The sequence below is a fragment of the Trichoderma camerunense genome (assembly GCF_050948025.1).
Source record: "Trichoderma camerunense strain CBS 138272 chromosome Unknown V8C40scaffold_16, whole genome shotgun sequence".
In the NCBI taxonomy this organism is placed as follows: Eukaryota; Fungi; Ascomycota; class Sordariomycetes; order Hypocreales; family Hypocreaceae; genus Trichoderma; species Trichoderma camerunense.
In genome coordinates, this window is record NW_028145354.1 from 131,954 (window position 1) to 144,184 (window position 12,231).

The 12,231-nt window shown below is 49.2% G+C and overlaps 5 protein-coding genes across 5 annotated transcripts; 1 reads left to right on the plus strand and 4 right to left on the minus strand.

The window, feature by feature from the left end:
* Window positions 1-413: 413 nt before the first annotated feature.
* V8C40DRAFT_252255 (heterokaryon incompatibility protein domain-containing protein) lies at window positions 414-1,913 on the minus strand (the record flags this gene model as incomplete). Its single annotated transcript, XM_083217354.1, has 2 exons — window positions 1,267-1,913; window positions 414-1,194 (listed from the first exon to the last, which is right to left on the minus strand). Coding segments are annotated over exons 1-2 (1,340 nt in total), but the record flags the coding sequence as incomplete, so codon positions are not given.
* A 951-nt stretch (window positions 1,914-2,864) lies between these two features.
* On the plus strand, window positions 2,865-3,847 carry V8C40DRAFT_268590 (CFEM domain-containing protein; the record flags this gene model as incomplete). The annotated part of the gene is made up of 2 exons (XM_083219975.1): window positions 2,865-3,192; window positions 3,243-3,847. 2 exons carry the CDS (start codon window positions 2,865-2,867, stop codon window positions 3,845-3,847), a joined length of 933 nt encoding a protein of 310 aa, XP_083070053.1.
* A 269-nt stretch (window positions 3,848-4,116) lies between these two features.
* On the minus strand, window positions 4,117-6,722 carry V8C40DRAFT_252256 (ATP-NAD kinase-like domain-containing protein). Its single transcript, XM_083217355.1, has 4 exons — window positions 6,280-6,722; window positions 6,158-6,208; window positions 5,106-6,100; window positions 4,117-5,046 (listed from the first exon to the last, which is right to left on the minus strand). Exons 1-4 carry the CDS (start codon window positions 6,413-6,415, stop codon window positions 4,702-4,704), a joined length of 1,527 nt encoding a protein of 508 aa, XP_083070054.1. The 5' UTR covers window positions 6,416-6,722; the 3' UTR covers window positions 4,117-4,701.
* Window positions 6,723-7,430: 708 nt separating this feature from the next.
* V8C40DRAFT_67633 (peptide alpha-N-acetyltransferase complex A subunit NAT1) lies at window positions 7,431-10,239 on the minus strand. Its single transcript, XM_083223296.1, has 3 exons — window positions 9,220-10,239; window positions 8,034-9,134; window positions 7,431-7,970 (listed from the first exon to the last, which is right to left on the minus strand). The coding sequence occupies exons 1-3, from the start codon at window positions 10,121-10,123 to the stop codon at window positions 7,522-7,524; spliced, it is 2,454 nt and encodes an 817-aa protein (XP_083070055.1). The 5' UTR covers window positions 10,124-10,239; the 3' UTR covers window positions 7,431-7,521.
* Window positions 10,240-10,769: 530 nt separating this feature from the next.
* On the minus strand, window positions 10,770-11,962 carry V8C40DRAFT_252259 (caffeine-induced death protein 2). Its single transcript, XM_083217356.1, has 2 exons — window positions 11,574-11,962; window positions 10,770-11,514 (listed from the first exon to the last, which is right to left on the minus strand). The coding sequence occupies exons 1-2, from the start codon at window positions 11,638-11,640 to the stop codon at window positions 10,976-10,978; spliced, it is 606 nt and encodes a 201-aa protein (XP_083070056.1). The 5' UTR covers window positions 11,641-11,962; the 3' UTR covers window positions 10,770-10,975.
* Window positions 11,963-12,231: the final 269 nt, after the last annotated feature.

A 12,231-nucleotide genomic window follows, 5' to 3' on the forward strand; every position in this document is an offset into this window, starting at 1 on the left:
GGGTTGTCTGCCACAATGGCTCTCCAAAACGCTCCAAAACGATATGCTAGGGAACCGTATCTTGTTCCAAGATTTTGTTCCACCACTGTAATATAGAGATCAACCTCGTTGTAAAAATTTTCGTCGTCTCCGATATCAGTAGACATCGTCACCGTGCCGACAATGTGGCCAGAAAGAACGAGGTGGTCACCTTGAACCTTTGCGTCATACTCGATTAGGGTATCGATCTGCGGATCATCTTCAGCAAATAGAACATTTGAAGCGCCCCTATTAGCGGCCCAGTTAGGAATCCAGCTTGGGAGAGAGGTATCATCTCTGGATAGGTCAAATTTGACAAAGGAAAGGATATAGTCCCTTCTCGGCTGGTTGTCAATTCGATGTTTAGGGTAGCTGTCAACGATATGTTGGGCCGCTTTTTTAAACACAGTCTGAACATCTAAAGAATAATTTATGGACGTCTCGGCCCACTGAAGTTGAAGTGAAAGCTTTGAAAAGTGTCGTAACAGCCCAACCAGACTAAAGATAAGATCTCGCGGGTCTGTGGCCAACTGTTCGCCAAAGACACTCATCAGATGCCCAAGAGTAAGGTCGCGCCTTTGTTTAGACTGCCCTCTTGTTCGATACAACCCAATTTGCGAAATGGTTTCCAGCAATGACATAAAGTTGATGGACATGTGGTTCGACGGTTGATTCATGACCTGCATAAGCATTCTCAAGGATGATTGGGCGTCAGATATACGCACGTCATCCAAAACGACATTCTTAACATCCAACTCATTCGAGCGTTCGTATCCATAGACCAAACAAAATACGTCAAAGTCGATCTCATGTTTTCCACAGACCAAAGTGGCCTTCTCGGAGACAATAGCCTCTTGTACAATCCAAGCTCGTCGCCAATATGGCCGAGATGCGATATAAACCAAGGCACTCAAGATTCCAATACATTGAGCATCCGTCAGATCAAATTCCGCAGGCTTTATAGCTTCTAACAGAAAAGTGCAAAAGTCGGGGAAGCTCTCTTTTTCAGCTGTTTGAACGCGGGCCTTGTCAAAATCGAGAGCAGGAATAACATATTCGTGGTCGCTGTTTGTTTCTCTCGTCTCCAAATTTCGAAATGCCACATTGACAAGCTTAGGATCTGAATCGGGAGGCACGTGGTAGCGGCGGGCATCTTCAGATGCCCACATGCACTTACTAGCATATCGATCCCGTACGTTAGCCACAATCTTCATTAACTCCAAGTCATTGCTGTATAAAAATACTGACGTTTTCCCTCCTGTTCGTTCAATAATATGTTTGGATCTAGCATCTTCATGTCGTGCCTTGGCCACCTTGAACAACACCTCAAGGTTCGGATGGGTATCTTCGCCTAGCCACATGACAGTCTCTTCAGCCTTTGTGTATATTTCCATCATCATGCTCACTTGATGATTCCTCTCAGCAATGGAACTCTGATTAATGCAAACCGCATCAATCCACCATGTTCGCGTCTCCGACACGTCGCGAAAGCGACAGAGGGCGTGGAAGAGATTTGCCGTCACGCTCAACTCCGTGTCGCCTGAGTATATTGTTCGTCTGCCGACGTTGGCATCTCCCCATACGTAAGACAGCGCCGTATAAGGACCTGGATCTTCCAGAGAGGCGGCTTGCAGTTGGATCCTGATAGGGTCAGGACCACTTCCAGGCCCTAGCTTCAACAGGCGGATGTAGCGAGCATCAAGTGGTTGATACAAAGGGGTATCGGATTCGGCCTGTTTACTAACCGAAGGTATCGCAGCGACTTCATTTGCTTTACCGCCCGGATCATTTTCAGGATTTTCAAAAGACATATTTAGATTCTTTGCTGCTGGAGATTAGCACCACGATCTGTTTATTGTTGTTTGACATGTTATGTCTACTGCATATCGATAAATTATTGAGAGGGGTAGGTGTCAAAGGATGCCTCCTGCGGGTCAAGGCAGATTTACTTCCAAGTCGAGGCTGTGCTCTTTTTGTGGTTAGGTGCATACACGACGACGCGCTACACTCCAACTTGAGAAAGCCTACCTGTAGGTTTACTATATTACGCCTGCTGGCGACTAAGATCATGGTCCAACTGAGGCTGCATTTGAAGCTACATGTAGTGGGCTTGGCTCGGGACTATCTATCAATATGCCAGCTTCCCATATACGACAATGTAGGAAGCTCTAGCAATCGAAGTAGTATGCCGTCTTGGCTACATATAGATGCGTTTTCATAAATTTACACGTATTCATATAGAAACCCTCAATATCCACCCTGACGCACGAGATTTCTCTGTAAACCCCGTACTAAACGATGAACAATCCACACCTCTCCGCTTCTACATTATAACATTTCGTCACTGTACCATCCGTAATACGTACGTGTTCATTCATATCTTCAGGCGACATAAATGTTCTATAGAGAGTTTCGGTCTCTTTCGGTTCTATTAACCATTTGCTCCGCGTGGCTCACAAAATACTTTTCGAACTTGGTCACATGGTTCATAGTAGGTACACATACTTATCTATACTTTGATATATATGGATTAAGAGCATTACTCTCACCAGACAATTGACATATCATGTAAATTTAAGAGTCTGAGACTTTATTCATGGCGTAACAGATCTCCAGTCGAGATCTGGATCGGGTTACAATGTAAAAGTCGTCCACATTCTCAGTTTCGACGAATCCTTGATAGACTTTCGTCGAGTGCCGATCTCAAAGTTGTTTTTCCTTCGCCAGCTATAAAAAGCCTCTTTGGTCCTCTTCTTGCTCATTTCTATTCTTCCTCTCCAAACGTCACGCACCATCTCGCTGGACACTTCAGTCCTTCCAATACTACAATCCTTTATCAATACAAGATGAAGAACCTCTTCGCCCTCCTTCCCGCGTTTGCCTTACTGGCATCCGCCCATCCTTACTTCGACTTCAGATCTCTCAAGGATGTTTCTCCATCCCATGTTGATCCATCCGACAATGATGTTTCCTTTGAACACCTTGTCAAAAACACCACCACTCCCGGCATTGACAGCCTGCCCTCCTGCGCTATTCCCTGCATCCAAATCGCCGTCAAGTCGGCATCCACCTGCCAGCTCGATGATCTCCCTTGCCTGTGCAAACAGCGCGCAAAGATTGCAGCGGCTGCCAAGAAATGCATTCTTAGTACATGTGGTGCCAAAAAGACCTTGAGTACGTATTTTCTCGCTACTATCAGAAACGTAAACTAATAATCTATATAGAAAAGGTCAGGCCCCAAGTGGAGGCCATGTGCAAAGAGGAAGATAGAAAGGAGGCAGAGAAAAGAGCAGCAGAAAAGAAGAAACTAAAGGAGCTAGAAAAAGCCAGAAAGAAGGCTGAGAAGGAACAAAAAGAAAGAGATAAGGCGCAGAAAGAAGCTGAAAAGAAGAAGAAAAAGGAAGAAGAGAAGGCACGAAAGGAAAAGGAAAAGGAAGAGAAGAAGAAGAAGAAGGAAGAAGCGAAGAAAAAGAAAGAAGAGCAAAAACAGTTCGAAAAGCACCAGAAGGAAGAAGAGAAGAGACGGAAGGAAGAGGAAAAGAGGAGAAAGAAGCAAAAGGAAGAGGAAGAGAAGAACGGGGGACAGAGTGAGAAGAGAGGGGAGACCGATGAAATGTGTGAGGCAGAGGAAATGAAAAAGGCCGAGCATATTTGTGAGCATGGGGAACTGTGTAAGCACGGGGAATTGTGTGGGCACGGGGAAGTGGGAGAGGTCGAGGAAAGGGGAGAAATGAAAAAGGAGCCAACATTCACACTCGAAAAGGTGAAGGCGGCGCACACTTGGTGGAAGATTGACAAGGAGCACCCTGTGAAGGGCGAGCCATTCTAAGGTATTGCGGTCTTTCTGGGGGCTTGTTTTGTCCCTCACCTTGACAAAGGCTTTTTTATCTCAGAGTTGAATAATTACAAAACAGAGTGTCAACTTGATATCATCGTCTCCATAAAATCTCCGATTGCCTTGAGTGACTTGAAACACTGTCGGTACCTTGAGTGATGCGAATAGAGCAAGTAAATTATTCAGAAAGATGCTGGCTGATGAACATCAGATATAGGTAGGTGGAGAAACAAGATATAATGAGGCGAACTCGATATAAATGTGTATATAAAACTTAATCTCGCCCTGATACACCAATCCACATGACCCCCCAAGCCACAAGCAAACCCCATCTCATAAACTTTACAAACCGTATCAAAATAGAGGAGAAAGTTCAACAAGACCCATCTCCTGGATAAGAGGAAGCAATCTCCAATATTCCACCAGACATACTTTTCCGATACTCCACGTCTAAAACACCATCATTGCCATTACCCCGTACCGAGGAATCTCCTCCTATCTTCGAACGAGCCAGCCTTCAACTTTATCAATCAATTTCAACATTTGTACCATTACGTGTAAACCTAGGGGCAGACATAGGCGCCCCTCTAACTGGGTATATACTATCCATCTTCGCAACATACAGCGAAGGCTTAAAAAAATAGAAAGAAAGTAAGAAAAAAGGAAGGGGAGAATATTCCATCCGAGACCATCCCCATCCTCATTAAAGCCTCATCCGTTCTTATATTGTGAGTAACACATCCATCAATCAATCCGCTCGCCTGCTTGAATCCTCTGGTCATTCAGACCCTGCACCTTATTTTCGTTGAATAGACATGCCATATTCACACCGTCCGGCAGAAAGCTTCCTATGCCTTCTCCCATCCGGCCGGGCCCTCTGCCTCATACACTCCCTTCTTCGAGATGACGCGCCCAAGACCTCTATGAATCTCCGCTTGAAACGGTTCGAAAGGAATGCGCTCTCCGTCGATGCTGATGTATCCGGTTGCTTGGTTCCGCGGGGTGATGCGGTACGCCGAGATCTTCTTGTACGTGACGTGAGGATTATCAAAGAATTTGCCTGATTCAACAGCCAGAAGAGCCTTGGTGACGGCCACAGGTGAGATATCCGCGGGAATCATGACTAGATCCATGAGACCGTCCGTCGGCACGGCAGCAGTGAAGAAATTGGCGTCGGGCGACATGTAAGCCATCTATTACCATTGTGTTAGCACTCAGCTTCAGAATAATATTTCTTTTCTGGCAGACTTACGTTTCCGACATAAAAGGTGCCAATGTTGTCATGAGATGCCGTCTGCCAGTCTCCCGGAATCTCGTCTTGGACAGTCCCATACTTCAACTTCGGCAAACCCTCTTCACCAGCCGCTGCAACCTCAGCGTCCACGTTCAAAAGAGCGGAATCAGAAGCATATTTCTTGTAGTGCTGCTTGATCATCTCCTTGCCCTCAATCTCCAGCTTGACAGACAAGTCAAACGGATACGACTTCTTCTTGAAAACGCGCGTCGCTAAGCCAACCTCGAAGCGCGTGTTGCCCATCCAGCGCATGTTTTCCGTACCCAAATCACTCTCGGCAATGAGTCCCAGAGCCTGAGAGAGGAACGAGAGGATGCGTCGGTCACCCTGTGTGATGGACACAAGATCCAACGGCATCACCACGCCCTTTACAACCGCTAGGGCCGACAGCCCAGCATCGTTGGTTCCATTGCAGTTCAGCGAAAACGCATTGCCCGATCCACAAGGAATGTGGCTCACGGCAATCTTAGCTAACGCCTTCGCAGCATCAGGTCTTTTCCCGAGCCCATTGAAGATTTCAAACGGCGTTCCGTCTCCCGACAGCGCCATGATGGTATCGTACTTGTCAAGGTCCGCCTTCTCCGAAAGCTCCGTCGCCTCTCCGCCCCTGCTCAAGTTCACCACGTCCATCTCCATTCTAGCAGCCTCAAAGATTGGCTTGACATGCTTCTTCCACTTGCCCACCGCTCCTCCAGGACCCGAGTTGGGGTTGATCAGCACATACGCACGCTTTCGCGGCTTTGCTTCACCATACGCGGCCGCAATGAGCGCCGACACAAACGTCTCGGGTGACGGACCGCCGGCCTCTACCTCTGGAGTGGGCAGCGCAAACGTCCACTTCTGCAACTTCAGCGACGACTTCCGCGGTGCCGCGTAGTCCACTACCAGAGAATCGTCACGCAATTCAGCCCAAAGAACATTATATAGCGGAATCGTGTGTTTCCCCTTGCCATCTGCACCTCCGAGTGGTAAGCAATTGAAGCAGGAGAGGTCGTCGAGGAGCTGCTTGCCGGAAGAAGCTTTGCCATTGGATGACTTGTTGTGTTTCTTTCCATCGGGATCTGTTAAATCCACACTGTCAGCCCGAAATCCCAGCCAGAATCATCTGCATGTCTTTCTTTGCTTCCCATACCAAAAAGAACGAGATCCTTCTCGCCAATCGTCAGCGTCTTGTTGCCCCCCAGGCCCAGGCGCATGCCAATTGCTTCAGAGGCCACCATCTTCTTTGCGCCGTTCTCAATACTCGCAAGTCGCACGGGGTCCTGCATTGAGGATTTTGGGGGGTTACGAATTCTCGGCGGCCGAGGTACCCGAGCGTCCGTGGATTTGGGAAATTGAAGCTCGCTAGCTAGCTTTCGCCAAACAAGGAGTGAATCGAAGAAGCAAACGACAAGGGCAGCAGAAACAAAAGAGAAACCGTAGATAGAGAGGAGAGGGACAGGATGACGAGTAAAAAAGACGAATGTCAGCGAGCGTGAGATATTGGGCCAAGGAATGACAACTAGCTTGAGACAAGCCGGCGAAGCAGAAAAGGGAGAAGCTTCAAGCCCCTTCTCACGCGTAAGATTCAACTTGGCGATGCAGTGACTTGTAAACGGCCGCGGCAACTTGTGCTAGCAGCCCCGATAAGGGATAAGGCCTCCTGGAGGATGCGCTAAAGAAGAGCTCCAGCGCTCCACAGTGCTCCAGTCAGCCGCTATCCGGAGAATCGCGCCAGGATGAATCAGCATAAGCACCCGCTGTTTCTGGCGTTTGTCTAAATTGAAGGTGAAGACAAACAGAGCTTGAAAGAATTTCAATTGTCGAGTAGGGATTTGTTGTTTTATTGCAGTAGTAGCGAGTATGTACAAATATGCAGTAATATTGACTGTTTTTTTAACCCAAGGGGGATCCAATACAAATTAGCACTAGATAAGTACCTAAGCATTTGATAAATGTCCGTCATTCTGCAGCAAAATGCTCGCATCAACGCAATGCCACTCACTACTCACTACTCTCTCCAACGCACACGGAAAATCATCTCTCGAATCTTCCCCCCTTCTTCATCTTTCAGAATCTTCAACTCCACAAATGCCTACCAACTTTTATATAATGCATCCGTCCTCCCTTCCAAAATCAAACTCCCCAGAGAAAACCATTTCCATTCCATAGAAAGCCCGTCAACGGGCTCTCTGCCGAATAGATTTGCATGATGCGTAATATGAAGCGTAACCAGACCCCGTTGTCTCAAAGTCCGCTTCCAAGCCAGTTCACACTCCTCTTTCAACCAGGGGCCTCTATCAGATTACCAACCTGTAAATACCACATTCTCATTTTTCACCAGTGCCCCTATTTTATCCATTTTTTGTTCAACTAGGTACCGCATTTGATAAATCTACTCGGATAGTCTTGAAACGTTGGGCCATTTGGCCAGAGCTGCTGTCCTGAACGCGTCCGTTTCTTTGCTTCTCCAGCTCTTGAGTGTCTCCAGCGCAGCTATGGCATCCGTGAATGTCGCACTCGCGTGTTCAATCAGGCTAGAAATCTCCTTCTCGCACTTTGCAACATCCACACCCAGCAGTAGCCTAGCCTTGATGGCGGAGAGCACATGAAGGGGGCTAGCCTGGTGCTTTGCCTGGAAGGCTTCGTTGTATTTGCTCAGATCCGCAGTCTCGTCCACAGGCTTGAATTCGGCCTTGAGTGTTTCGAGAACCTTGGGAGGTAGGTCTGAGGGGGCGTTGTCGAGCAGCTTTCGGAAAGCAACGACTTGCTCGTGTACCTTCGGATTCTCGGCATCAATTCCCAGAGCTCGGTTGAGGCACTGCAGCGCAAGAACATATTTACCTAAACGACTTGTTAGTATTCCTTGTCTCAAATGTTCTTACTTCAAAGACAAGTGTTGCTTACTTCTGCGCATGTAAACCTCAAATCCAACAATTTGGGCTTCGATGCTCTTGGGGCTCACTTGCAGCATTGGTCCTAGGAACTTCATTGCCTCGCCGAGGGGATCTGTCGTCGCCGCCAAGGTTAAGCCAAGAGGGTCTTCGTCCTTCTTCTTCGCATCTTCTGCTTTGTCGCCCTTGTTGGGATTTTGCTTGGCCTGTCTCTCCGCCTCCTCTCTCTCGAGGCGCTGCTGCTCTTTTCGGGCCTTCTTGGCCGCCTTCTTTTTCTCGAGGGCATCCTCTTCATCCGTCCCGTTGGTTCCGTTGGCCGAGGGCTTTTCTGCCATTTTGAGATAGAGATTAATAGCATCAAGAGCCACTCTCGTGTAGACCGGGTGGTCCCGGAAATGGTCCTCCCAACGAACCATGTCGATATAAGCTCGGATTTGGCCTTTTCTTAGTGAAAAGCTGTGGAAGTCAAACTGGTCATCCTGCCAAACCTCAAAGATGTTGTTCAAAGCGTGGAATCGCTTCAAAGCAAGGCCAGTGTTTCCTTGTCTAGCATAGGCCTCTCCATCCTCCGTCAAGAACCAGATGCACTGCATTTCCAAAAGGTCTGCAAGGGGGCCACCGACGGTCTCTGCTCGTGTGAATAGGCCAACGGTCTTGAGTGCTTTCTCGTTCTCGTTATTTCGAAGCTGATACTTGGCACACTTGCTGTTGATGTATCGGTCCTTCAAGTCAAGTCTTCGGGCCTGGTTCATCATCTCTGCCGCCTCCTTGATGTTGCCCTCGTGCTTCAATATCCTGGCCTTGGTCATGTGGAAATCGACACTCTTGGGATCCTTTTCAATAGCACGATCAACATACTCGCGGGCCTTTGCCAAATCACGACTCATGTGGTAGTTGTAGTGCTGAGCCAGGTAGTAAAGTGCAGCGGCCTCTCCTTTGTCTTTGCTCTCAGAGTCGACGTCTTGGGATGTGAGATACTTCTCAACGAGCTCTCTCAGAGTATCCTTCTTGAACGAATCAGAGTAAAGGTGCTTCAGGTTGGCAAAAAGAGAGGGGATTCCCTTGTTCAGCACAAGGGTCAGATATGATTCTGCGACCTGTCGGAACTCATCACCTGCAAGAAAATTGTTAGAAAAAAAACCTTCTTCTCTCAAGAGTATACATCAATCATCGTTTTTGAACGGGGCCCAGTTGCTTACCGCTGAGGAAGTCGAGTGGGACTCGTCGAGCAATGTCGCAACGAGGGTACTTGGCAGCGTACTCGTCGTAAATAGCCTTTCGTGCGACCACATCATCAGGAGACAGCTCCATAGCCTCCTCCAGCTTCTCATAGTAAAGGGTGTGCTCCGAGTTACGGTCGAGGAGGAGTCGGTAAGCCTTGACAGCATCCTCCTTGCGCCCCAGCTTGAGGAGGTAGTCGGCACGGCATTCCAGCACCGCCAATCGATCGAGGTTGTGCTTGGCACCGTTCTCCAGGTGGTCCAGAGCTCGTTGGTAGTCACCCTGCTCGGCAATGATGGAGTTCTTATACATGACTGCTTCGGAATGCTCTACGTCTAATCGAGAAGGAGGCGACTTCAGCGTCTCTTCATATGTGGTGAGAACCTTTTCCGCCTCCGTAAGGCTTCCAGCCAGGTGGTGCGCAATAGCCAATGCCGTCCAGCTGGAGCGCAGCTGCGGCCTCGCCTGGAGCATAGCTGTCCGGCTCTGGATGTATCCCTGGTAGTCACGAACGTGCACCTGGAGAATGGCAAGGTCTCGCTGGATCTGGGCAGAGCTAGGATCGAGCTTGAGAGCAAACTTGTATGCCTTGATAGCCTCCTCAAAGTTCTTGACCGATCGATACAGGAGACCGTAGACGTGCCAGCAGATGTGGGACTTCATGTCGACCGTCAGGGCCTCCTTTGCCAGAGGGAACGCCTCGTCTGACTTTCCCTGGCTGTTGAGGATCAATGCCTTCATAGCCATCGTGTCTCCATGCTTGGGGTGCTTCTTGAGGATCAGCTCGGCCGTCTTCAAGCCTCGCTTGTACTGCTTGTCCTCGAAGCTGCGGATGATGGTGCGGAACTGCGCCGCTTCTTTCGGCGCCAGTGGTTGGGGCATCGTGACGAATTTGTCGGCAGTAGCTCGATGGGATCACTCAATGTGATGTCGATGGCAGGTTCTGATTTCGATTCGAAAGGCAGCCAATCAGGTAGCGACGGATGGTTGCCTGTCAAAGTCGAGGCGAGCCCAAACGAAAGGTGGTTGCTGTTGCTCTGTCGCGTGGCTCGAGAGTCAAAAGGACAAATGGCCGCTCCCAAGTTGACAATGCACAAGAATTCCCGTCCTTTGCACTAGTGAAGAAGTCGAATTTCGCCCCTCGTCAACAGCCGTCTCGAGCTTCGGTTGCGCGTTCTCGTGAGAGTTGTACGGATGCCTGCAGTGCTTGATTGGAGGCCAGAAATCGGCGCAGCAAGACTGGACGCTGCCGGCGGGACTTCGGAGTTGGGTTCCTCCACTCGAACGAGGCCAAATGCCAAATGCCCCACCATCTCGAGGCTCCAAAACCCGAGACAAAGAGACAGCTTTTGGCGGGGTAGCTGTGGGCTTGATTGGGAGGGAATGATTCGGTTGCAGGTACTCCGTAGCCAGAGTTGATTCAATTCAACAAAGAGACGCTGTAGAGATATGATTGGAATAACAACAATGCCTTTACATGCTGTACGAAGCAAGAGATGCACAAAAATTCAAGTTTAAGAGACAAAGATAAAGAGGTAGGGTGGGTTTATATTGTACAGAGTGCACATTGTCCTCATCGTAATAGGTAATACGAGTACACTTTTTGTTTTATATACAAGCTTGGCGTCTATATTCCAATCCATATGTTCGGTTTCACATTCAAAATCGTACAAGCACATGCTGCATCATTAGTCCATACTACCAAGGTGGTGTTGGTTCCTGTCACATCCGATGTCATGATGAAGTCGGGTTGCTATCACGTTTGCTGAGCTTCTGTGCAGCCTCCCAATTATTCATGGCATCTTGCCAGCTCTGGCTAGAGGTACCACATCTTCCCTGGATGACATCCCAAGTCCTGCTGCGGACAATGTTCTCTACGGCTCGCTCCTGTCGCATCAGGAGGGCAAGGGACTGCGTACGGGCTTCCCGGGGGAAGAATCGTCCTGAATACGGATCCAGTCTTTCGTCAACAATCCGCTCGCGGTCTCTCTGCTTTTCCAGTTCTAAGATGGTAGCCTCGGGGTCATCGGGGTCCGGGCTGGTGGCAACGATCCCGCAATAGCTGAGCACTTCGGCTCTAGCCTTCCACGAAGGAAATAAGACTTTCTCTTTGAACGACTGGCATGCTTCAGGGTCGATCGACTCGGCAAAGGATCGCGGGGCACGTTTTGAAGTTGAGCTAGGATCAAAACCCGTCCGAGCCGGTGTTACCAGAGCATTGAGATTCTGAGTGATGGAGTCGTCTATTGATGATCGAGACAGCCGCAGGAAATCTGCACAACAACAATAAGCACAGAGCCGAGCCACATTGCCACCCCGAGAGATCACATACCGCGAAGCGTGCCAAAGGAGAAGCAAAACTGAGGTGAAAGGCGAGGCTGTCCGGGAGGCTGCGACATTATGGACTCCGGTTTACTGGAGCCACCCACAGCTTCCGCTGTTGGAGTGGCGCCTTTCCACAGGATTCCCGCCACTATGTGGGAAATGAAGACAACGGCCTAGGCAAAGCGTTTCAGGCGGTGACGCGGCTCGCTGGGCTGTGCGTCGTCGCAAATGTCACGGAGAATATGGCGAGGCTCGGTCGGAGAGTTGAGAGTGACGCGAGCATCTCGAAGGCGGATGGCATGATGGGGCCAAAGTTCAATGAGAGACGGCGCCGTGCCGGAACAACAGGGGCGATTTTCGGACCAACGTAGACCCGCCAGGGAGGGCCGCTGGGGTACTTGGTGGTACATGGAATTGAAGATGGATTTGTTCCGATGGTCTTTGAGATGAATATAGTATTATCGATTGTGGGAATTACAGAGTTGAATGTGATTGTATTTATCCATGTGATTGCTCGAGTAGGATTGCTGTAACCCAGGCTCAATCACATTTTCTGTGCAGCCCGTCCCAGTTGCGTCCCTGCAGCAGCCGAGACAAGCTCACGCGAGCACCCTGAAAGCTCACGGGTACTAGCCGACCTAGCAGGCTGAGGTTACGTTGAAGTT